General features: G+C 41.0%; 3 protein-coding genes across 12 annotated transcripts in view; 1 reads left to right on the forward strand and 2 right to left on the reverse strand.

Moving 5' to 3' along the window:
• Positions 1 to 8,935, forward strand: part of pvalb7 (parvalbumin 7) — a 29,253-nt gene extending 20,318 nt beyond the window's left edge. Inside the window, exons 1-5 of one of the 4 annotated variants that reach the window (XM_067496576.1) lie at positions 4,417 to 4,567; positions 7,098 to 7,166; positions 7,356 to 7,482; positions 7,607 to 7,716; positions 8,296 to 8,935. In XM_067496576.1, the coding sequence (XP_067352677.1) occupies positions 7,106 to 7,166; positions 7,356 to 7,482; positions 7,607 to 7,716; positions 8,296 to 8,321 (324 nt within the window). In that variant the 5' untranslated portion in view covers positions 4,417 to 4,567; positions 7,098 to 7,105 and the 3' untranslated portion in view covers positions 8,322 to 8,935. Of the gene's footprint in view, positions 1 to 4,416; positions 4,568 to 7,097; positions 7,167 to 7,352; positions 7,483 to 7,606; positions 7,717 to 8,295 lie in introns of those variants that run through there. The other 3 variants (XM_067496574.1, XM_067496573.1, XM_067496575.1) reach the window with 3 other exon arrangements.
• A 180-nt stretch (positions 8,936 to 9,115) lies between these two features.
• On the reverse strand, positions 9,116 to 18,472 carry baiap2l2b (BAR/IMD domain containing adaptor protein 2 like 2b). Of its 5 annotated transcripts, none has more exons than XM_067496567.1 (15): positions 18,336 to 18,443; positions 17,236 to 17,316; positions 16,993 to 17,068; positions 16,419 to 16,505; positions 15,153 to 15,214; positions 14,794 to 14,865; positions 14,565 to 14,654; positions 13,985 to 14,116; positions 13,462 to 13,560; positions 12,952 to 13,054; positions 12,337 to 12,544; positions 11,824 to 11,889; positions 10,374 to 10,725; positions 10,227 to 10,270; positions 9,116 to 9,908 (listed from the first exon to the last, which is right to left on the reverse strand). In XM_067496567.1, exons 2-15 carry the CDS (start codon positions 17,287 to 17,289, stop codon positions 9,833 to 9,835), a joined length of 1,521 nt encoding a protein of 506 aa, XP_067352668.1. In that variant the 5' UTR covers positions 17,290 to 17,316; positions 18,336 to 18,443; the 3' UTR covers positions 9,116 to 9,832. The 5 variants fall into 5 exon arrangements, with proteins under 5 accessions (XP_067352668.1, XP_067352667.1, XP_067352669.1 ...); XM_067496566.1 differs by having other exon boundaries at positions 13,456 to 13,560; XM_067496568.1 differs by lacking the exon at positions 17,236 to 17,316 and having other exon boundaries at positions 13,456 to 13,560; positions 18,336 to 18,472.
• Positions 18,473 to 18,924: 452 nt separating this feature from the next.
• Positions 18,925 to 25,387, reverse strand: part of LOC137123201 (dynein heavy chain domain-containing protein 1-like) — a 28,669-nt gene continuing 22,206 nt past the window's right edge. For 2 of the 3 annotated variants that reach the window (XM_067496565.1, XM_067496562.1), the window contains exons 36-45: positions 24,975 to 25,153; positions 23,458 to 24,492; positions 23,193 to 23,367; positions 23,025 to 23,099; positions 22,416 to 22,638; positions 22,162 to 22,253; positions 21,835 to 21,984; positions 21,020 to 21,651; positions 19,103 to 20,878; positions 18,925 to 18,981 (exon numbers count right to left, since the gene is read on the reverse strand). In XM_067496565.1, the coding sequence (XP_067352666.1) occupies positions 20,435 to 20,878; positions 21,020 to 21,651; positions 21,835 to 21,984; positions 22,162 to 22,253; positions 22,416 to 22,638; positions 23,025 to 23,099; positions 23,193 to 23,367; positions 23,458 to 24,492; positions 24,975 to 25,153 (3,005 nt within the window). In that variant the 3' untranslated portion in view covers positions 18,925 to 18,981; positions 19,103 to 20,434. The remainder of the gene's footprint in view (positions 18,982 to 19,102; positions 20,879 to 21,019; positions 21,652 to 21,834; positions 21,985 to 22,161; positions 22,254 to 22,415; positions 22,639 to 23,024; positions 23,100 to 23,192; positions 23,368 to 23,457; positions 24,493 to 24,974; positions 25,154 to 25,387) is intronic. The other variant, XM_067496563.1, reaches the window with a different exon arrangement.

Here is a 25,387-nt window from a genome sequence, read left to right on the forward strand (position 1 = left end):
AAACAGAACCCACTCGGTCGCTCAGTAAGCTTCAGTAGTGCTCCTCCAACACGTGTTTGCACACCTGAAACGCCGCATCAGTGGCTACACACACAGACTGATTAGTGCAGTCACACGTTTCAATAATTTCAACAAACACTGGGTCATGGTCTGCAGCTCAGGCCTGGTTCTGATGTCGTGCTTTCACTGAGACACGAGCATTTGCATAAACGTTTCCGAGTCGCGACCACGTTATTACTGGCTACATAGAACTATCAAGATTTCAAATTGAAAGTGTGTGTGAGGAAGAGCTCGTTGGTGCGTCAGTGACCGTGTATGCAATGGTTACGGTGTACGGATGACGAGTAACACATATTGACTCTATTGCTATTTTCATGCAGCCTGAGATGGATCCTCTGAAACACTGCTCGTATAACAGCTCAACGCCAGCCATGAATTGCAGAAACATTTTTCAGGGGTGTATTTTTTTTCAAGGTCAGACCAGCTGCTAGAGTCTGTTGTGCTTGTTTATGCGTGTGTGCATGAGAGAGAATTCCGGGATTGTGAATGTGCATATGTGCGAAAGAAGATGTGTGCGCACGGGTGTAATGTATCTACGTTTGTATAGAGTGCATGACATGCTGGCCTTGGAATATAACACTGTGAAACAGAAGTACGCTGTAGAAAGTCTGCTGATGAAATATAATAAGCCATTGAGTTGACAGACAAACATGTACCAACACACACACACACACACACACACAGCAGCACATACACACAGAAACTCACAGAGTGACTGAAAGTCTCAACAAACACATTGCTGGTGCTTACAGTGTTGATAGTTGGTCACTATGGAGACACCAGGGGAAGTAGAAAGAGGAAGAGGAGAACATGACAGCAGTTGTGTTTTTTTAAATACCACTGATTTTATGGTGACTCAATGTCTCCATGTTAATACTGGTGATACAACTTAAATGCTTTTGTGCAGTATCTAATACCCACCACTCGAAAATTATTATTCTGGGACTTTAAATGAACTTAAAAAAATCTGGTTATCATTTGTAATTCAAAAGATATAAGCTGATATAAAACGTGGTTATCAGATTTATGATGCATTGTTAGGCCCCAAACATGCTTCAATCAAGTACCAAGTGCCTGTGGAGGTGATCAAGCTCTGTCCACAAGGTGCAGATAGAGGCCACTGAACGCTCGGATCAGTTCCATGATGCGGGAACTTTGACGCAGAGCTCAAAACATCTGCTTTAGTACTTGCGTGAATCAGGTTTTAGGGTCTCACAGATAAAATATCCATCCACCGCTTATCCTATTGAGTCGCGTGGGGGTGCTGGCGTCGAGAGGCGGGGTCCACCCTGGACAAAACGCAAGTCTATCTCAGGGCAAACACAGAGAGACGTACACAGACAGACATTCTTTCGCACTCGCCTTCACACCTACGGTGTCAGCAGTTGACCTCAAATGCACCCGGAGGAAGCCCCATGCAAGCACAGGGAGAACAGGTGAACTTCACACACGAAGCGCCACAGTCAGCCGGGGTGCGAACCTGCGACCCGCAAGCCAGCAGCACTTACCACTTCACCACCGTGCTGCCCGGTAAAACCTTTAGAAGAAGTGAATAACAAGAATAATTAAAAAAATATTGATTTTAAGTACATTAAAGCGTAACATCATTAATCTCTCCTTCATCTAGAGTTGCGTCTTGCAATGACAATAAATATGAATGCTCCAAAACAGAAATACTTAAAATTCACAAATAGATTGAAAGGGTGCGACCGGCTTCAAACGGCTGCCAGTGCTGTTCGGAGTCTGCATCCCAGGAGGCCTCCCTGTACACACGTGCAGTTACACCTTTAAGATGAATATGGAGGGAACATCACACGGAAGAGTTGAGACAAAAAAAAAAATCTCAAGTCAGACTTTCCCACTATTCCACTGATCAGTCTGTACAGTCACTGGGTTCCCCCATTGGTTATTTTTAGGGCCAGTATCTGCTGATCTTTAGGTGAGAAGACGAGGGATACCCCAGCGATATCAGTGCTACACACACACACACACACACACACACACACAAGCACACACAGCTGTGGCTTGTCTCTACCCTGCCATGACTTAATGTGGCCACCTGTTGCTGAATACTGAGTCGGTTGTTAGAAACACATTTGATTCCTCTTCCTCCCTTTCTCTCTATTTTCTGTTTGATCTGTGGAGCTCTGGGAATCTAATATCTCTTATTTCATCTATATCTAAGTCTATGACTATCTCCCTTTGGTTTTTATTGTCATTGCTGAGTTTAGGGCTGTTTGCTCGTTCAACGGTCTCTGTTTATTCTTATTCTTTCCAGTAGTCTTTGCTTTGCTACTCCTTCGATGTCGCTATTAAAAGTCTGTGTTAGTCTCCGGTCTTTTGCCGGACTCGCCTTTGGCCTCGTGTATGGATGCACATCACTTGCCTTAATCCATCCGTACATACTGTATCTTTGCATATCTCCATCCTCCTCTACCGACTCGATCTTCTCTTCCACAAACACGTCCGGTGTGTTGTCGTCTGTGTCTCGCCCCTCCCATTCCCACTCCTCTACAATGCTGGAAAATGCTGATGTGCGGTAATTCAATAGAGAGTAGAAAGCCAAGAGAGTCTCAGCACAGGACACTGGGCGAACAGGGTCAGCACAGGACAGGCAGTTGAACAAATGTTCGGCATCGAACATTTTGAGAGAATTTTCTTTGTTTCTCAGTCTTCTCAGTGTTCTTCCACTGACGATTACACATTGATCAACCAAAAAATTAATACCAACTTGCCAGTCGTAGTGCCAGTGCTGACCCCTGACCCCCAAATCATTAAACCATCAGGTGGTGTTAAAGTTGTGGCTGGTTGCTTTATGTAAAGGTAACTATAGGTTTACATAAGGTCGTATGGTTACGTAACTTTAACTTTGGGGATGAAGTGAGGACGAATGTTTCCATGCTTCAAATGCTTAAAACAACCGACAGCAATGTTACATTTTCCTCCTGAGTGGCCTCTTGTGTTAATGGGAATAAAGACAGTTATCTCTAAGGAACCACAGGTGCACATATCATGACATTATTAATGTGCCAGGGTGGACAGTTGGATAAACACATTGTCTGATTTTGACAGCACAGTCCCCACTGAGATGGTGTCCACTATTATGTTCAAGCTCAAACAAGTAGGCTACATTTTGGGTTCCATCAGCTAACAGCAGCCTAGTAATAGCTAAAGTGTTTCACCATGACTTTTTTTCATTGCTTTTACATACAGCTACTATAAATAAACCCCTCACTGGGTCTTGACTTGCTGGAAGCAAGGTGATTCACTGCATCGCTGAACAAATGATAGGAAGGTGTAATGGAAAAAAAAGGAAAAGAGACTCGGGGAAAGATATACGAGTTATGAAAGGAGGCTGAAGAAGATGTGAAAACAGTAACAGGAAAATGGGACGAGTACGTTGTCAGACGGGGGGCTGACATGAAGGAGAGATAAGTGACGGACAAGGTTTAATCGAAAGAGGTTAAAAGAGAGACAGCAGGATTAAGAAAGTGAAGAGCATGACTTTCCTTGAAGGGAATCAGAGACAAGCACGGGCCTACACTGACCGAGCCTTGTTCCCCTGTGTTATACAGGTTTGGGTTCAGCACATTTGTTAGAAAGAAAACTTAAGAGTGATATGTAACTTTTCAAGCGGAATTCTTTGGGGCAGAACTTCACAACAGGCTCAAATTCCCATGTTTGTATTATGACCTTGTGTAGTGGTTATGCCGAGTGTGTCAGCCCATGGTGCACACACACGCACTACACATACCAGCCACATACAGCAACCAACCAACTATATTTTAAGTATCTGTGCTGTAAGTCAACATTCAGTCATTTTAACTCTGTTTTGTTCTCCACCGACATATGAATATGAATATCTATTCATTGGCTGCTGGGTGCTTTGCCACGTTCACCAGGTTGTTGCTGACTCTGGTGGCTTGACATCCGGTGCTTAGCAGGTATCGTAAAAGCAGATTTATGGTAGAGGGTGGGAACTAACGCAGCAGAATTACAACAAGCGGAAAGATGAAAGGGGGCATCACAAAAAGTGATGCAGCAGTGGGAAGACATTTGCTTCATAACGTGAAGATGGCAGAATAAGGATAAGCCGACAAGTGTAAAAGGGATGGGGGTCACAGGAGGAAAGAGAGATGACCCGGGTGTAGGTCTGGTCCGAGGGCAGTCAGATAAAGTCGTATTATTAATAGGCCTGCGTGTGATTTCTTAGTCCTGCAGAGAAACTGATCACACTCCAGGGCCAAGGGTGTGTGCGTCATGTCTTGACAACCCCCCACCTTTTTAAAAATAGAGAGAAAACTGAGAGGTGGGTAAGTGGGGGTATATAGAGAAAGTGTGTATGCATTTAGCGGAGGCTATAAAAGACTCATTGTGTCCTCCCTACAAACTTGCTCATCTTACCTCCATCACTGACCCTTCTCTCCACTCCATTCTCCCTCTCCATCACTTTGTCTGTCGCCCTCTTTCTCTCCTCTCCTGTGCACTCATCCACCCCTTCATTCAGGTAAGCCAGAAGAAAGACTCTAAATGTTGTAGCAGAGAATAATTATTTGAGCTCCAGTCGACTTTGAAAACTAAAATGAAATGCAATGGTTTTTTTGGGGTTTTTTTTTTTTTTTTGTGGTTATCTGTAACAAGCAGACATTCTGCAAGTGGAGGAAAGTACTTTATTAGTTAAACGAAGAATTATGCCAGGATACAACAACATAATCCATACTCATCTGCAGTGGGAGCTAAATATGTTACTCGTTTCATTTGTAATTGTTTCAATGGCCTTAAAACACTGGGCAGTTTTTCATGTGGTTCATTTAGTTTGATGTCGGTCCTACACTTATGCAGCGGGGTGTTGTTCCTGTATTGTTCTCTGCATTATCCTGATTTTATTCAAATGTAATTTCAGGAGCAGGTGTTGGTCCATTGAACGTTTACTTGGCTCGTGTGTCCCCATGAACAGGTGGAATAGACATAACTCCAACTAATTTGGCTCAGATGATCCGGTTTGATAAAGTTGCTATATATTTTACATTACGATTGCTGTTCTGTGAAGCACTGCTGCTTGTTCCCATTTCTTTAACTCTATCGTGCTGCAGGGTTTTATCTGTTGCCCAACAATTTTGAACTGCTTTTCAAACACTGCTCCGAGAAAGAGGTGACCGAGTGTGTCGAAGTGGAGCTACTTTGTGGAAGACACTCCGGTTTACTTCTGGTGTTATTTATAGTGTGTTCACTCACAAGAATTGGCTTTCAATCTCCGGTGAAGGTCTGTCCTTTGCTAAATAGATGTACTACGGTGCTAAAAGGAAAACTCACTTATCCATCATAGCAGTTGTATTTGTTCACAGTGGGCCAGAAAGCAGAGTCATCATATCTGCCGTGCAATTCCTTTTGACATTTTAGAAAAAATGGTATGTGGTCAAGGACACTTGTAAAGGATGACAGAGGCTTTGGCTTTTTGATTACAGGACAGTTTCTAACCACAGCTGTCATGTGTAAGTCAAAGATGCTGAGAAAGAAGCTGTAGACTTTACACTAGAGTAAAGCAAAGTTGTCAAACATATTACTGTCAGTGATGTCTGAGATGCAGAAGCCATTTCGTCTGGGAGGATACTTGCCAGACGATGTTTGGTCGTCGTGTATCCGATCAAACTGACCGTAACTTGCCGTCCGTTTTCTCATAGATGGGAAATGTTAGCGCCTTAGAAGACATCTCAAAAACCACAAATAGATACTTGCTAATTGGCCTTATGCTGCCAAAAGTCTGAGTTATAACAGGTGGACAGAAAGTTGAGAAGTAGTAGATCGGACAAAAAAAAAAAAAAAAGAAGAGGATGTATGTGAGTCATTTAGCCCTTTACTTGGGGAGGGTAAGTATTCTGTTAAGGTCAGGACAGTGCAACCTGCAGAGGGACTATCAAGAATACTCCTCTGGGGTTATGTAAGTCTTGTTTCCTCACTAAGGCACTATGGGGCACAAGAGTCTGTACACATTCACACAAGCTCTCTTTGCCCTGTACAGCGGATACAAGGAGCCTGAGAGGCTTCAGCTCTGCTCTGACACCTACAGGCCGCTGCAGGGTACTGCAGATGACTGACGTTCACAGTGATCTAACCTTCGGAGACACACTCGAGATCCATTGCACTCCTCAGATACATCCCCCAGAATTAGATGCGCACCGTATACTTAGCCCAGGACTCCGTTCGGAACGCTGAAAATGTTAACACAAAGGTTAGAGGCCTTTGTGATTTCAATAAAACCACAAGAAGCTAACATGCTTGTAAACTCTGGCAAATTTTGACCCCAATTTAATGCGAAAAAAACTAACAAAAACCTCAGTTTCTGTTTTTCTGGGGTCACATAATCGGCATTAGTTAGTGGGCCTGTTCATACAAGAATATTTCAGGGACTCTGACGCTGAACATTTTACAAATTACATTTTAATAAGCAACAAGTGTGGCTGTGTGTGTGTGGATTTGATACCATTCATGTTTGAGTGATGGTATTGTCCTACTAGATCTAATACCTCGGCAGCATCACGTGTTCTCGTTTAAATAAGACACTATATTTGTCAGACTGCATACGGCAAGGAATGGAAAAGAAGATCCAGTGAATGGTTAGATAATGTTTGCAGAGGCCCAGTGTCTGTCAAACTGTATTTACTCTCACACTTTAAATTCTAAGCTTGGGCCTCCGATCATCTTCCACGTTGTGCCAAATTCCACTGAGCGCATCTTTATAATGCCTAAACGTAATCCTACCACCTCCATCAGGGTCAAGATCCTCTTTGTGCATGTCATCCCCCACCCACAGACTGCGTTCATTTCCTAGCATTCTTCACAGTCTTAACGGATTCCTAGGCCGCATTCCTTTTAGCTCACAGGAAACATGTGCAAATGGTTACGTTTTTGTGCCTAATCTGCAACTTGTCTTGTCGTCACTCACGTTTTTCAAACATTCTTCTGTTATTTCTTCCTTTGCACCTTTTTTACCCACCCACCTACCTCCACCACTTCCCGTCCCCCGTCTGTCTCTACAGCTGACAAAATGGCTATGACAGATCTGTTGAAAGCTGAGGAGATCAAGAAAGCTCTTGATGCCTTTGCAGGTATGTTACCCTCACGGAGTTGACATGATCTCAGCAAAACCGACCTACCACACTCATTTTAACTGAAACGTTTTTTTTTAACAACTTGAACATTAAATAGAATTTATATTGCTCAGTTAGACTGATTATGATTACATTTGCTAAAGGTAGATGTTAAAAGTTATTTGATGGTTCATCTTTTTTTAGCAGAAACATTCAACCCTAAAAAGTTCTTTGAAATGGTGGGAATGAAGGCCATGTCAGCTGAAAATGTCAAGAAAGTCTTCCAGGTTCTGGATGTGGACGGTAGCGGATTCATAGAGGAGGAAGAGCTCAAGTGAGGAACTCACACACACACACAGGCATACAAAAGGGACGCAAGGCCGGTCTAATTCAATGTATGCCAATCCAGGTCGGAACACTGTCCTACAGTTTATAAAACTATAAAACACTTCTCTTAGGTTTGTACTGAAGGGCTTTTCCAAGGATGGCAGGGATCTGACTGATGCTGAGACAAAAGCATTCCTCAAAGCCGCAGACAAGGACGGAGACGGCAAGATTGGCATTGATGGTGAGAGAGGAGAACATTACGTTATAAATGCTGAGCTTGTTATAGAAGGATATGAGAGAGAATGTAGAGGAGTACAGAGGTTCCACAGTTAAAGAAAGACAACGATTCATATTCCCTGTTGCTTCTCGCTACAATGAAGATACTTCTTTCTTAGTTTCTGACTCTGTGTGAATAAAGCATCTAAGTTCACAGTGAGAACAATTAGGCTTCAATGCATTTTCAACAGCAGAAGTTACGAAACATTTTACACAGGCGAAAGGCAAAATCTAGCTCATTTGTTCATGGAAATGATCATGTGTGAAAACGAATGAGCTGGTAACTCTTTGTTACAAAGCTCTAGTGAGTGTTGGTGTACGTGGAATTCACTTAAAATAAGCAACAGTGTTTGATTCACAGTTTTTGGACAATACTCCCGCATTAGGCTTATTAGGACAAGTCCAAATGTTTGCAATAGTGGAGCTCTATGGCACCGTGCTGTACGATAATCAGGCGCCGCAGACACTATTTGTTAGGAGGATCAACTGTATTATATTCGCTGAAGGTTTGTCAATTGTGCACATTTTCATTTTTCTGTTTCAGAGTTTGAAGCCCTGGTGCACGAGTAGGGGAAAGCCGGACAGCCCACATCTTCTTCCTCCTCCTCTTCATCCCTGCATCCATATTTTGTAACTGCCACCTTTAAACTCCTCTCATCTCCCATAGGACCCCATGCATGGAGTCAGACCAGGCCTGCTCTCTAAAGACCACTACTAGAAACAGGCTGATGGGGAGCTATCATGAGGAGGCACATAAAGGCATTGCAGGAACCAGCTTCGTTTTTTCATTATTTACATATATTTAATCACTTATGCTGTATGGGTTTCAGAATCATTCTTAATGATTAGATGAGGATAGTTTGTGGTCTCAAAACAGGTGGTGCTAGTGCTGTAAATGGTGTAGATGTTATAAAGACTTCTTAAATCTTAATTTCCTTCCTCTGTGTATTTCAGGTTGTGCATTTTGTCAAATTGGTTTTACTTCTAGATGTTCCCATATCAGTTCACTTTTCTCCCACTCCTCATTCACTTTCCCTCACCTCCCCCCCCCCCCCCCCCTCCTCTTCACTCCCTGCCTCCAATCAGATGATGTAGTAAATAGGATGATAACATGCTATAAGGAGAGCTGTGAAGACAGCAACGATCTGAGTAAAAACTGGTAATAAAAAATACTTGAGTTATAACTGCCTCTTTACTTATCGTTGCTCACAGTGAACACAAAACATTCAGATCACACAATATCACAAATAGCACTGAACAGTGCGAGATTTCAAATTTACAATCACTACGAGGCTGCAACCATTAGGAAAACTATTGCCGCTGTGTGAGAGGTCAGATACAAACAGTATTGCAGTGCATTTAGAATCAAATGTAAGTGGCCTAAATAAGATTTAAAAAGATCAATAAAATGTAATAATAATGATTTTTATGACCTGTTTACTCGGATCATCTTATAAAGGTTTAGATTGAATTTGACAGCTTAAGGAAAACATATATACATATGCTATTATCAAATGAATGCGATAGTTCCACGTTTTATTGTTCCCATGATTAAAATTAGAGGAGAAAATCAATACCACTCTTGTGTGTATGCTGAATATATTTCTGAAGCATATAGCTACACAGCTTAGCTTAGCATAAAGCCTGAAAATGGAGGGAAAGCCAATCTGCTTCTGTACAGAGATTACAAAAAAGGCATTAATCCTGTAAAGTACAGCAGCTCTCTGCTTGTCTAGATGTTTTTTTTTCCATAAGTTAACGATCAAACTATCTATCAACATAAAAACGTAAATACTGTACAAAGAGTTGAAAAAAACAACAACTATTTGAATAGCAATAGTGTTTGATATTTAATTATTTAGATGTTCTACTGTATCAACTCTGCTGATGGAAAATTTAATATTTTATATTATTTCACAATGTACAAAAATGGTACCAGACCCACTTCTGTCGGTGCGGCTTACGGCCTTCACATTTCACAGATCACTACATTTTCCTGAAACAAAATACATATCCCGTCTCCGCAGCATGATCTGGCAGCCCTGGTTACAAACGCTGCCTTCACGTGTGCTGCCGATGAATCAGTGGATGTGAGGAGCAGATCTGTCGTTGGTCGATGTGGGGCGAAGCTTTACAGTGGCAAATGGGTTTGTGCCCCTGAAACGAGAGGATGATGGAAAATGTTACACAACACCCCACACGCTCGACTGCTTTCTGCTAACACACAAAAAACAACATGCACACATACATGCGCACACTCGAGGTAAGAAGACTAACCCCAGCCAGCGGATGATACATTGTGACTGTGACTAGAGAGCATGCTTCAGAGGCCCAATATCTTTCTATAATGTAAACAAATATTTAACTACTGTTTACTGATTTAAAATGTTGTAGTAAGATTCAAATAATCTTAATGAAATGAAAACTCATCACACAATGAAGTTAGATGTCTTTTTTCTAGATATTGACAATTACCTGGGAAACAGGGGATTTTCAGGTGGCCCATGGGGTGATAATGTCTAAGAAAAGAAATATGAAACAGTAAATAATGACTAGTGTAGTATGGTTATTGTATGCAGAACAGTGCCATGATTCAAGAGTAAGTTCTCTTCAGAATTAAACCTGGAAATCAGATGCTGATTCACCCTTCCTGTCAGGGAGGGGAGAGATTGGTCGAAAATCTGCGGAGCCCCTTCTGAGATTCTGACTTGAGGATGGAAGAGGTGGTGGGGGTGGCGGAGGAGGTGGAGGTGGATGTTCGTTGTAGCTCTTGGTCTGTCTAGGTTTTGTCTCCATTTCTGCCTCCGGTTTCTTGTCAGGGAGCGGAGGGATCGGCTGGAAGTCAACTGAAGCTCTACGGTCAGGGGTGGCTGGGGGCGGGACATCGCCATAACTTTTGCTCTCTGATTGGTCAGTGTAGGTGTCAGGGGCGTCCAACAGATTGTTCATACTGTGGCTTCTGAAGGAACCACCACTGAGGGGTCAAAGAGACACGGAATACTGAAAATATTAAAGATTCTTAACAAGACATTGTTGGGCTCATGACTCAAAAACCGCAGCATATTATTGATTTCTCGTGTTCAAAATCAATATTATTACTTTGCATATTATGCCAAAATAAACTTGTTGCATAATTAGTTTTATTACATTTATAAAGGCTTAGGTTCTGAAAGACAGTAGGTGAGTCAATAGTGGAAATGGGCAACATTTCAATAATCACATGTAGCCACAAGCTTTGATAATTCTTTGCTGCATGTCGTTGTCTGTTTTACAATCATGTGGACAATGGACATTTACATGGACATTTCCAATCCATTTTTTAGCTATTTGGCCATTGAAGGGCTACACCCATCCTTTGCAGCCGCAGAGGGCCCACGGTGGTGGGTTGTATCCCCACAAACTTCGCATTGTTGTCCATCGTTTCAGAGGTTTGAGGTCTGGTTTTTCACAGTGGAAAGAATCATGCACCTGCACACAATTTACATCCTAAAATGTTGTTCTTATCACCTTCTATCATGAGAAAATCAAAGTAAAGGGAGATGTTCCCAGTTGCTGAAGGGCAGCTTACTGCTCTACGGGGGTGTGCAAGTGGGACCACTACAAATATGAAATGTCAGATTTCAAATCCATCTTTACCATGTTGACAACAAAAGTAACATAGCAGCCAGTTGTTCTTGGAGGGAGTAACTGCAAATGTTACTGACGTTACTGCTGAAACTACTTGTGACTGCGAAAAGTTATATTATTAGAATAACACTACTAGTAGTGCATTTCCAGCCCAACACTAGCTGTGACAGCTGGAACATCTTTGTAAAAGATCCTAAACATAGACAGCTTTTCTAACAAAATGCAATCTAAATATGCATTTTAGATATTAGTACAGAGATTCAGTGAGGTTATCTTTGTAAATCAAAAAATGTTTTCCCTAAATGTCTGGTATCATGTCAAAATGTCTGACATGCGACAGAACAGTGCTCCTGTAAGTGTTGGGTGTTCAGTTTCTTGCTCAAGGGCACTTTAGCAGGTCACATCTCCTCAAAGGTGCTTTTTTCACACTATCAGCAATTCTTACCTTGTCGCCAAAGTGTTGGACACATCTTCAATAGGAGCCACATAGGCGGCAGGGAACCAGCCCTGACTGAAGGAGAAAAAACAAAACAGCAACAGGTGAGGCAGCAGAAACAAAAGTAACTCTCAAAACAACACCAGTTCCTGCTCTAAATGATTAATAACAGCTTTTCGTTGTGCTCGTGCCACATTTTAGATTTAATGTCGTGGCTTTAAAGTGGTCAAAACTAAATGGCCTCGACAGTAATAGATTTTTTGGGGGTTGTTGATCAGCACTGATGACTCCATCACCACGCTGAGGTGCTTTTTCAGCTTATTCTGTGGTTTTCAAGGCCATGGACCTACAGTCCATGCAAATAAGTACAGGTACAATTTTCAATATAGTGTTGTTTTTTTCTAATAATTAGTCGTTGTTTTTTCTAATAATTAGTCGTTGAACAAATAATCCTTGATAATGTGCAAAAACTCTTATGATAATTCATTTCGGATTCCTGTATCTTCTATTTTGTCTACACACCGCAGACTGCTGTCAGTGCGTCCATAAAGCCAGCCGTTGCGTGGCTCCTGGACCAGTACAGTTACAGTCTCTCCCCTGTTGAAAGGTAGAAGCTTTGGGTTGGATGAGGTCGGGTGAGACACTAGGGCTCTCATGGTTCTCCCTCCGCCCAGACCCAAAGATTCTCCCACTGAGCTGGAGCGGGAGCGGTTGGGGAGGGGAGACGGTGCTGGAAGAGAAAAAAACATTATGAGCAACAGAGAAAGAGAGAGGTTAAGAAAGGACAGAGGGAACACAGGGACAAAGTTTGACAACAAACTGTGAGAATTATTGTGCTTTATAATTAATATAGTGTTTAAAAATTCATTCGCAGGTTCAGGAAAATGAGACAAAGGGATATTTTGGGGATTCATAAATGAAAGGCTGCCCACAGGCATAAAATTAATTTCCTCAGTCATTAAAAAAGAAAAACATTATGCTAATGTATTATTTGACGAGGTACAGAATTGTATCTAGTGGTTGATTAAGTTGTCCAATATTGTAAAGACAAATACTGCTTCTTTCTCTGCTCAGAGGCTGTCAGTTAATTATTATATTATTAAATATAAATTGTGATTAGCACAGTCTATCTCTCACCTCTGGAGGGTACTCTGCCAAGTGCCTGTTGCTCCCTCCTGGCCCAGGACATGTCTTCATCTCTGGCTACAGTCTGCAGCAGGGAGCTCACTGAACCTCGCAGCTGGTCAGAAAAAGTACACACGTGTAAAATTACTTCTGTTCTCACTCAGTTTGAACGTCTGAATTAAGAACGTTCCCTTTGAGGTTTCGGCCCCCTCATTTATTTTAAATAGGGTCATTTATTTTGAATTTAAAATGAAGCATTGTAAAGTATGAAGTATTGTAAAGTACTGTTTTATGTATTGACCCTTATGTCCGTCTCCACAATTTTCAAAACAGTATAAAAGGTATTGAGACATCTTTCATGCTCACATGCCAAAATATTTTTCAGGTCACTAAAACAGTGAGGAGACAAACATTTATGTAATGAGTAGCTGCTGTGTAGAATAGAACATTAATTTACAAACGTATAATTTGATTCCAATGGGTCAAAATAATAGGCTAAACTATGTCAACTGTTACCTGTACCTCTTGGTCCAAATAGGTTGGAGTTCGAGGTCTGGATCCTCTGGTCTCGTTCACTTTCTCTTTCCATCCATCTGCCTTTTGCTGGAGAGATGTACCAGTCTGAAAACGGGTGAAAACGTCTCTGATAAGGCAGCACCGGAAATACCATGAACACCAATGGACAGTGCAGCATACGTTTCATTTAGTTTGCTATCAGATGGAGAAATTAACACAGGGCATGAGGATAAAACTTTCTGCTAATATTTCAAAAGGTAGTTTCACATCATTACATGACATTGAGTATGCATTAACAAATAGATTTGTTTTTAGTGCTCGTCAATTTTATAACGCTCCTCACTTACAATTCAGACGGACTGTTTGCATACTGCACTTTGAGTAAGTAGGGTGGGCTGAACATAACCCACTCTAAGGGAACCAACTTAAAAGCTACCTCTTACATTTTAGGAGGCAGGGCCACAGCAGGATGAATGCAGGCAGCTGGGACTTGCCCATAAGTATATTGCATTATACTGTACATGTTTACCTTGTTTATTAGGAAGAGCAGTGACTGAGTGAGGCCACAGTGCTTCTCTGCCAAAAAGCGATACCTCCTCTCCTCCTCCTTCAGTATCTCCTGCTGGCTCTGCCTCAGGTACAGCATGTACTCACTGTTCTCCTGAGAACACACACAGGCGTGCGAATACAAATAATAAATGGCGTCCACAGATAAGGCTCAACAATAACACCACCTGGTGGGTTTTAATGTAAAAACAGTACGTACTAATAAATGCTGATGTAGCATCATGGGTAAATAGCTATGAGCACATAAAGTGGTTACACATGAAGTGGTACTGGAGAATGTTTTTTAGGCTATTTTGCTGTATATGAGGCTCCGTAGCTGCAGACTGCTCAAAGTGACCCTGCTGACCCTAGTCCTCCATGACCAGTGTTAATGTTGTGGCTAATTGGTGTATATTTTACAGTAGCACTTGTACATGAGTAAGTCTGGTTACAGAACCATTGGGTGCATGTACAGTAACTGGGTGCAGAATCATTTGTATAGAATTGTGTTATACCGGTGTGTTTGAGGAATCTTGCGTAGTGTATAAATGGTGTGCAACTACCAGTGAGTCTCTGTAGGCTCCTCGTCTGAGCTGTTTCTCCAAGGCCTCTGCCTGATTCCTCACCTCCAGTTCATATACCCTGCGACTACCCTAAAGAACACCAAACACTTTGAGTTAAAAAAAACTCAAACCCCCCCCCATGTGTCCTGAACTTGTACACAGTACAAATGCAGAAACTTTGCACTTTAAGTAAATACCATAGAAAAGGGAGTTTTTTCAGTTAACTTACGTCAATGTACTCCTCATCCAATTTGACGTTTTTCTCCATAGCTTGCAGCACTTCTATCTGGAACCATCGAAACTGTACCAGAAAGAAAAGGATGTCCCGGTGATATAGTCATGTAAATTATGGAAAATGTTTTGATTTGTACTTTTTCATTTTTGTGCAATAACAGCATAAAATGAATGAAAGGTGTAATATTTGTGATTGCAAATTGTTTATTAAAACTATTAATTTAAATATCGTACTAAGTGTGAATACAAAGCCCAGCACTGTAATTAGTTTAAGATTGAGAAGCTTTAACCTTTCCAAGACTTTTGCTATTGAGTGTTTTGGCTTTAATAAGTAATGTAAAGAAATGTACTGACCACACCCTCCATTTCTGCAGTAAGCCTCCTCTGTGTTTCTGATATCTGGATCAAAACATCCCCTGTATGAAAGAAAAACACTCATGTCACTCTGAGACCTGACCGACCAGCCATGGGCAACAATCCGAAATATCAAAAAAAGTATAAGATGTTTCTCGAGGTCAAGATTCAGGATTCGAATAACTTTATTAATCCTAGAGAAACACTGCTTTGCTGTATTGATTGCTTTGCTCTTGTTGCAGCTCCTCTACAAGACAGAAAAAAAAACAAGTAATAGTAACTACTACAAATGTCAACATCTTTCAAGATTAAAAAGAAAATCCAAAGATTAATAAGTAGGGTGTACAATAAACAGCAGTGGTATGCAGTGCAATACTTAGTAATTATAAAATGACACTCTGTACTTATTATCAAAATACCTACAGAATTTGGATGGAAGGATAATAAAGTGCTACAGAGGAAATCATATAATAAATTTGACATAATTAATTTGATGGCAGTGTATTATATTTTGGCATTAATACATGAATATATGACATGAATGACAAGAAAGGCGGGATTGTCCTGTTTTTATTCCAGTTTCAGTCTTAGTCCAAATTTTAAAATTAAGTCCATAAATTAATATATATGTACATTCAACACTGCTCCACGTATCTTGGGTTTTTTTTTTTCTTTAATCTTAGTAGCTGAGCTGCTAAGACAGTGGACGGTTAGCCAAGCCTTTTACAGTATCGTTGCCTTTGGCCATGTCTGTTGTCCTGCATTGTGTTTGAGCTAATGAATTGCGTGGAGCTGAAAGACTGCACCTATCTATAATTCAGGGGCCGTCACTCAATAGGGCCCACAGTCATGCTGTGCTTCCCTGACATTCAGCCCACCTAGCAGAATTACATGTCACGCTGATGACACAGCATTGTACACAGCACTGACGTATGGGGATGTGTTAGCATATTGCTAATCACTGCCAACAATGCTATGGCACATCTCTAGAGGCAGCGTGAAAGTGAGGCCTGTGGAAAATATGCACTCATGCATGCACTGAGGACTCTGCACAAACAAACAATGGACACAGATCAATACACAGGAGAGCGCAGGAAAGAACAGCAGACTGATGAAAGCTTAAGGTTACCGAGTGTGGTATTTTATAGTCTAGGCTGCATCAGTATGATTAGGCTTCACATTAACTTGATAGAGCACTTTGCCATCTCCAGAGGTCGATTTTGTCTCTGTAATGAAAGTAATAAATTAACACGCACGCACGCTTACCAAGAGAACGAGATGAAAGTGTGTGAAGAGCCTGGTCCCCCATCTTTGCAACAGCACTGAAGTAGGCCTCACTGCAAACAGCTAAGGCTGCAATTCACACACACATTTACACAAACAAAGACAATAAAACAAATGTGTCAAATAATTTCAACTATTCACCTACACGCTCTGAGGTCACATCGAACACAGTTTTATTATTCCCACAGTAATTGGGTCAATGGATTGTGCTTTAATTCCTTCCATTAATACAAGCTTCACAGGGACGACAGGTGATACGTGATTTCGATCAAGGAATAGTCTTGCGTCAGTAGCTCTAGTTTTACTAAACTGCCTTGGAGCCTTGTGACCGATGGCCTGTTCTTGTATGTTGTGCCACATAAGATGACTATAAAAAACAGGAGGGAGCACAATGAAATACAGTGGAATACACACAAACATTTCTAATCTGAAAAGATTAAGTACAGTACTTCTTTATCAACGTATGAATGTTTGTGTCACACACACACACACACACACACACCTCAACTCACATTCGGTCACTTCTACCCACATTGTCACACATAAACTCACTCACCTTGGAAGGCTTTGACATAGCTGTTTCCCAAAGCAACGAGCTTCTGGAGTCCGGGATTGAAGTGTTCCATCAGGTTCTACAAACACACACACATGCATTGTAAATGCACAGAATACACACAGACCAACAAGCCAAGACAGTTGAATCTAAACCTTCTTTACATTTAAATGCCATTCAACAGACCACGAGTCCACGCTATTCACAGACACCAAAAATAGAGCCCAGCAGCCAAAATGAACTTACCGAATAGACAGTTAAAGTTGATCTGTGAAGTTGGTCACTGCTGGCTGCTGACATAGTTCCCAATGGATTGAAATGGATGAACTGTATGAACTTTAAATATTAGCGTCAAAAAGTTACAGACAGAGCAAAGTTTTGTAAAGCGCCCGTTTTCCCATTCAAGCTTCTGATGAAATTTCCACAAGTGTTTTGTGAAAGTCCCACTGTTCCTGTCCCAAAGACCAATAATACCTGTGTGATAAGATAATAGTGCTGTCCTCCCTCTCCTTTCTTTAAACGGTTAGCCCTTTGGTGTCAGCAGTATTAGTGGAAAGAGCGAGCAGGTGAGTGAGGCGAAGGGGAAAAAAACGTAGGTGCCAGTGATATGACCAGGCCAAATAAATTATTGATTGAGTCCCTGAAACGCAAGGAGAAGGACAACAGCCAGCTGCCCAACTAGCTGCGACGCAGACTCACACCTAAGAGACCGACTTAACTTTGGTGCCATAAAAAGCATTCATACACCACCATTTCATGATTTGCTATAGTAAAATCCTAAAGAAAATGATAAAACGATTAAATAACACTTTGCAGAAGGTGACAAAATGTGGAGCCTATAAGTCCTTATAAATGTCCCACTAAAGTTTGGTGTCCACAAAAGAACATATATTGAAATAGCCAGTGTAGATTTTACTTGCTATAAAAATATACATTTGAAATAAATCAGGTCAAGAGAGTCCATGTCCGTGCTTATTTTATTCACTTTCTACTGACCAGTAACAGAGCAGTTTTGTTATCTTCACATTAAAATTAATAAGCTTTTCCAAATAAATTACAAAACCATTATATGTATTTCTGACATCCAGTACTTAGTAATGGTATGTATATCTATCTGTATAAAAAGTGTTATTATAGTTTATAACATGTATTCATAATTGCAAATCTAATACAGTCTTTTGGAGATTTTAAACTAAGCATTTTCCAAATGTCCCAGCTCAGCTTTTTGTACCATGTGGGGAATATGTCACCATTTAAGTCTTTATGAGTTTAATGTAAATGCTAACACTATTTTGCGTGTTCTAGTGTAATCGAACAGATAGATATTAAGGAGGTGTAAGGCTGACCTAACCAGCAGGATTGACCTCCTCTTTCAGGTAGGCAGTGTCGTCAAAGAAGACATCATCCACACCACCACTCTCACGCCGTTGCCGTTGGCAACGACTTACAGTCTTCAGCACAGTTTTCATACGTCGATCAAGGGCAGCGAGATGGGGCTCTGACAGCAGCGGAGCCACACTGTGAAGGGGATCATAGGAGAGCGAGGCCCGCATGACATCACTTAGACAATACTGATGTAGGGACAGGAGACGCAGGCGTAGCCAGGTGGAGCGGCGAATTCTGAATAAATACCAAGGTGAAAGAAAAGAAGGGTTTTTGGGAAAGAGCAGAATATGGTTAATTTGAATTATAGAAAAATCGGTAACAAGACATTCTTTTTTTTGTGTGTGGTTTCAACAAACAACCAGTCTTTCATACCTTATGACTTATTTTTTTCTTGGAAACATGTAAAAGCAAAAAAAAATAAAAAATAAAAAAAATTCCACAGAGGAGGAAAAAGTTCAACTGTGTGAAGTAAAATACAATCTTTCATTAATTAGGATACTTATGAAAAAGATTTCATCACATACTGTTTCATTCATGTTTTCTTACCTGCAGCACTGTTCTAGTGGAGCTAGGATAGAAGGCTCGTCTTTAGAGTGACGCCCAAATCTGCAGCGAGGACAGAACCAGAGACAGTCACAGTCATGCCAACCATTTCAGGAAGACTCTGCCTTAAAAAGTGCCTTAACACACACATACACACACACACACGCACACTAAAAATACTTACGCCCTCCCATTGTCAAGGTGCAGTAGAAAAGTGTTGTTCCCAAACTTCTCAAAAGTTTCATAATGATGTCTGTCCATGTTACCTAGAGGAAGAGAAATAAGTGTTTACTATTGTCAACAACTATATCTGCTGCAACTATCAGGTCATACGAATTATACAGTACTGTACTGTTATAACTCATTAAGCACTACAATTACCTGTTGCCCAAAATTAAAACATTTGCATGTGTGTTATTGATTGAAGGCCCTGAAACACAAGGAGAACAGCCAGCTGCCCAACTAGCTGTGACATAGACTTCCACCTTAGACACCGACTTAACTCTGGTGCCATAAAAAGCATTCATACACCATCATACTTAGCTATAATCTTAAACTCTAGGTGTCAGTCGCAAAGCAGAGACGCCAGTTAAAAGACCACGAAACAACTTGCATGTAGCTTAATGAATCTGAAGGTACCATTCAAAATTTCGAGGCCGCTGTACCATACGAATGTAATTATTTTCATTATTTGCTGTAGTCAAAAAAAATAGTTAGAATAGAATTATCTTTATCAATTGTCTTCACAATTCTATAGAGACGAATTCCTTTGTCAATCAACAATTAGAAATAAATTTATAAAACGAATGACTCTGTACTAACACTGAATGTTCCGGGCCTGAAGGCGACTGTAAAAGGTTAAATGGATTCTGGGTAATTTATTTTGGTTTGTGTGGTTACCAGAACATACAGGTCTAACTTTCTTTAGAGTAAATAAACAGCAGTTATTTGGCTTCTATAAGACTCAGCTGGAGCACAAGAATTACCAATAATTGTTTTTAATATATTGTGTTTCAATGAAAAAAATTTAACTATTACGAGACATAATGTATAAACAGACATTATACAGTAACTGCAAGTTCATGTTCACAAAACTTAAACTGAATGACATTTCATGTGTACTAGCTCATGACTTTTCAATATAAGGTTTTTTATGCAGAAGACAAAAGCATCATAACTACACCCGTTTATTAAGGCATCGTTCTGATAATACAAATCGCAGAAGGGGATGAAACAGAATACAGGATGGTGGTTCAGTAAACAGTCTTGTGCCAAACACCAGTAAAACAAAAGAGGCTTCAGGAGACAGAGAGGAGGGATTGTGAAAAGTGCGACAATGTGTCTGAGTTTCCCTCTTTTATTCCCATTTATATTTTCTATCCTCTATTTTTACTCAACAGCGTGTGACCTGCTTGTTTTTTTAATGTGATACTTTTCAATTTAAATAAGTGCATGGATGAGAGCTCCTCCGCTAATTTGTGTTCTACGACTGTGTGTGCAATGACTGCCTGGGTAGTCAAAGGATACTTACTAGCCTCACCCTTCTCAAACTACACAACACAGGATTTAGCTCAGCATGAAGGGGAACCTTAGTGATCATATTAACATCGGCCAGCCCCCAGTCTCCCGTCTCCTGCTCTTCGTCAAAATAAAGGGGGCAGTGGTAGACTGGTAGCTCAAAAGCAGCTGAGGGTGAAGCATCTGAGACTTGAATATTATGGATATTTGTTAAAAATGTACTTTGACAAGGGAAGGCGACTTGGGCAGTTTTTTTTATCCTGACTTGCGCCTTGACACAAACGAGGGGCATTAAGCACGAATGTGTCCGTGTCCCGCAGTGTCCTCCTGTGTCCCGCAGTGCTTCTAGCTGTGTATCCCACGATGACCCTCTTAGTTCCAGCCCACACAAATACACAGTGTCCATGGGATGTGAGGCAGGGCATGTGCTATTGCTCTGAACCTGAAGAGACAAGAACACTAAGTAATGCAGAACCTTCACATTGTTAAGATAAAAGCAGAACATTAACTGCTCTCATCCACTGGTTTCCAAAATAAAATGAAAAGCCGTTTGAGTATTATTAGTGTGATTTGTGTGCCTTACCTGAAAATGCAGTTCTATATCACTGATTTGTTTGTAATTTATTTTAGCAGCCTCTCTGATCACTGCTACCAGAAAGCCTCTGGCATTTTTGAAAGCCGACAGCCTGTAGGCACCAGGTGGATCTGGAGTGTTGTGGTGCCAGAGATAAGCACTAAGCAATTCTGCCCTCCTCTCCAAGCGAGACAAGTCTGTGAGCTTGAGGAGGGAAGCAAAGGTCAAGGCGCTGCATTGAAAGGGCTCCTGGAGCTGTGAAAAGAGCGAGGACACCAAATCAATGAGATCCTCCCACTCATCCTGCAGGAAGTCACGTAGGGGACTTTGAGGAACAGCTTCTGCATTTTTAACGGTGCTTGCGAGGTTTGCAGCTGCGATGTAACTTTTCAGAGCCCGCAGTCTGTCTCTGGCATGGCTGTAGGTTGGCAATATGCTGGGCTTCATTAGCTGAGGGTAGACACTCCTCGATGTTCCTAGGGGAGTCTGGGAGGCCTGAAGTAGTAGGTTTAAATTGTGGCTATTGATCTTGATTATTTCATCTGCGACATCTGCACTGAAGCCCAGCATGACAGGGTCGCTGCTGTTTGCGGAATCCTGAAGGCTCTGATCCACAATCCGCAGTAATTCTGACAAATCTGCTGACATAAAACACCACAATAAATACATTGTGCTTATACAGAATACTTAAGAAATGAGAACTCCCACAAGTAACTTCTTTTTCTTTTATTATGTGGAGGAAATTAATAACTGAACAGCATTCAAGGACAAATGGAAAAATTTACTAAGTAAATTCTTATAATATCAGAAACTCATTTCATTACCAAAGTGGCTGTAATTGCTGACAATATTTAAGAGGGTCTTTGGTCCACTGCACCAGAGAGGTGATACTCTGCTGATGAAGGTCTTGGCAACACTCTCTACCACCTCCAAATCTTCAGAGTCGAGTACATGACCACCATGTAACAGACTGACTATGAATGAAAAGTACAAGAAGGTTAAGTTATTCTCTAACAGGACTGCAGAGATTTATGATATAGTTAGTTAAATTATACATTGTCTTTTTCAGCCTTAACTCAATCTTAACCTTTTTGCTTTCAAGGTTTAACAGTCCTGTTAAGAGATTTATGTTCACCTTAAAGCTCATTTACCTGCAATATAGTGCAGTGCTGTAGTCTTGTTATCGCAGAGTCTGGCAATGGAAATGTACGCATCCACCAAAGCTAGGAGGTCTTCCTGACTCCTTTGAAACCAAAATACACAAGACATCTTAACATATGCACCATTTAATAAAATGTTTTACATTGCTAAGACATAACTTCAGGTCAGTTACCTGTCAAATAAATTTCACAGGCAAATATACAAATAATATATTTTACTCAACAGTATGGGCTCATGTCCTCACCAGTGGTAGATTCTCCCTTGGCCCAAGTATTTATAGGTCTGTCTCTGCAGTAAGACAGAGTGGAAGATGGCACAGGAGAGGAGCTCTGTGTTGTCTGCTGTAACATCCAGTTGTGACTGACATTGTATGGTGGATGCCACTTGTCGCAAGGAGCAGCTCAGCTCCTCCTTGAGATCCAATGGGGAGTCACAGACCAGAGGCAAAGCCCATATTCGTAATTCCCCTGTTTAAATATGAAAATAATCTTCATCATAATCGTAATCATTATTACAACCTTAGCAAAATGAAGCAAAACATCTTGCTAATAAATTACATACACAAAATAACTATCATAAACTTCTATTGCTGAGAAGAAAAACTAAGTCCAACAGATTGTTTGATTACTAAGAAAACAATGAATATATATTTTGCTCTGACTCAAAACCAATGTCATGACCGTATTTTATTCATGAATGTGACACTAATTAACACTAACTCTTTTAATTGGAAAATAATTCTAGCTTGGAAGGAAATGGTCACAGTCAGTTACAGAGACTTTCCCAAACTGCAGCTATGCTAAATGACCCTAAAAGAGAATACAGTGGTACTTCAAAAAAATCGTAGACCTACCCGGAATGCAGTGTGATATATTTTCTTGAGTTATAAACCACAATCTGAAGTCTGGGTGAACCAGGTGTTGCTCATCTGTAAAGTAGATATAAAGGCATCAAACAGAATTTCTTTGAGACAATAAATGATGCAAATCTAGTTTTCAGTGGTTGTCAATAGCCCATCTACCTTTGACAGAGGCAATCAACTGACTGAGGTGAGCCACTACTTTATCATCCCATTGATCCAACAGGTGACAGTCATTAAAAACCAACCAATGACCATGATTTACTGCCTTGTCCAGTGCTGAGAGCATGGATTCTCTGTCATACAAAGCCCCAAAGGAAATCACTCTTATCTGCATCTGAAACAGAAAAAAAAACACTACACAACTACTCTAACGCTTACAGCAATTAACTTGAAACAAAAATATATAATAAATATAAAATATTACCTTCTTGCTTTGTTGTACACAGTGGGCCAATTTGGTTATTAAGTAATAAGGCTGAACGCTTGTCCACGAATCACCTCTTTGACTGGGAAATGAAAGAATGATGGGTCCCTTATGTTTGACAAGATAATTGGAAAGGGCCTCTGGGTTTCCGCTGTTGGGGACCTGAGACCCTGCCGTCTGTCCAGGCAGGCAAAGGAGACAAGTAGTTATTGCCTCAGCTAGGCCCTCTAGGCCGTTTGGGATAATGGTCTTCCAGAGAAGAGCTCGCTGTAACAGGGACAGATGGGAGTGTGAACGACAGGGAACAACCTCTGTCGCAGTAGATGAAGGGAAGTGTAGGTACTCCTGCCACTGTATGGGGGAAGTGCAGAGAGAGGCAATCAACCCTTTAAAGGAAGGGATTTTCTCCAAGCAGAGCAGATCTGGATGGATATGAGGAGGTATCCAGTTAGGCAGTGAACTTGTGGACTCTGAGGCAGATTGAGAAGGGGGGTGAGATTCAACATTACTGCCAGGATGGTCTGGGTCTTGAAGGCCCCTGAGGAAAGCCAGCCTTTCACCCTCAGAACACAGCTCGTTGTATTGGAGCAGAGTCAGGGACACTAGCAGTTTCAAAACGGCAAAATGGCTCTTGAAGAGACAAGGCCTGTAATGGACCAGCAGCTGGGCTACCATCCTGTTTGTGATCTCAGGTACTGGGTCTCCTAGTGTATTGCCAAAGGTATGTGGGATTATTGGTTTGCCCTTCACAGTAAAGGCATCTTGCATAACTGATATGAAGCTATGTAGAGAAAAGTAGTAGGTAGGGGAAAGGCGAGACAATTCTTGCAGAGCTTGGTAGAGGGCAGCAGCCAGCCTCGGAAGCTTCCGTGGAGCAGCCACTAGAACCCTGTGATACTCCAGCTCTTTACAGAGCTGATGGATTTCAGTCCGCAGTTTCTCCATTGATTCTTGACGAACGGCCATACAAGGGAGAAAATCTGAGTCCTGCAGTAGTGAGGTGTTCGACTGCAGGATGAAGTCCATCAATGCATCCTAAGACAAGAATGTGTACAATCAACTGTATCACTACATATACTGTAATTACATTGTAATTACATAAATTGCAGATTTTGTATAAAGTGACACTGGTTGCTCTTCTCTAGTGTGTTAAAGATAGAAAATAACTTTTTCATTTATTGGCCACAATCACAGTGGCAGATTGAATAAAACAAAGCTTAACCTTTCCCAGTCCATCATTACAGTGGCCTCTACAACAATTCATATTCATGTTCAAATTAATGAAGATGTTTTCATAATGTTTTTGTTTTTCTTAATTGTCACTGTATGATGTGGATAATGCACACAAGCCAGGCTGCAGCATGTGGATTCAACATATTTTAGAAGATTAAAATCTGGACATTGATTAACCAAGGACGGACATCAATGTATGTTTGTAATATGAAGAATAAAACTACTTGGTAAATTTAGACAAAATAGTATTTGCTTGACGTTGTGGTAAATGATGGTGTCTTCACCTTTTCTTTGAACAGTTTCTCCTGCAGCAACTGCTTTTCATTTTGGAGCTGCAAGTGTTGATTCAGCAGCTTTTTACACTCAGGCTGCGGGAGCTGTGTCAGCATCAGCTCCTGGATTTCTTCTGAGCTCAGAGAGAGGTCAACTACATGTACCTGAGCCAGGATGGATGGATGTATGTCTGAGAAACAAAAGCGTAAACAGACACATTTACATTTCAGATGAGTTTAATATGCATATTTCCAAAATCTCCAGTGTCCAGGTCCTTATTTGTTTATTTGTAGATCCCATGTTAAGAGTCATCTCAGCCAATTACAGAGGGATTTTCGTTTTTATTTATTGTGCTGGAATAATAAATGGAATAAAAATCAATAATTAAATATTTTAAAAAACTGAAAAAAGCTAACTAGAATCA

The sequence above is a fragment of the Channa argus genome, chromosome 3 (genome assembly GCF_033026475.1).
Source record: "Channa argus isolate prfri chromosome 3, Channa argus male v1.0, whole genome shotgun sequence".
Classification (NCBI taxonomy): Eukaryota; Metazoa; Chordata; class Actinopteri; order Anabantiformes; family Channidae; genus Channa; species Channa argus.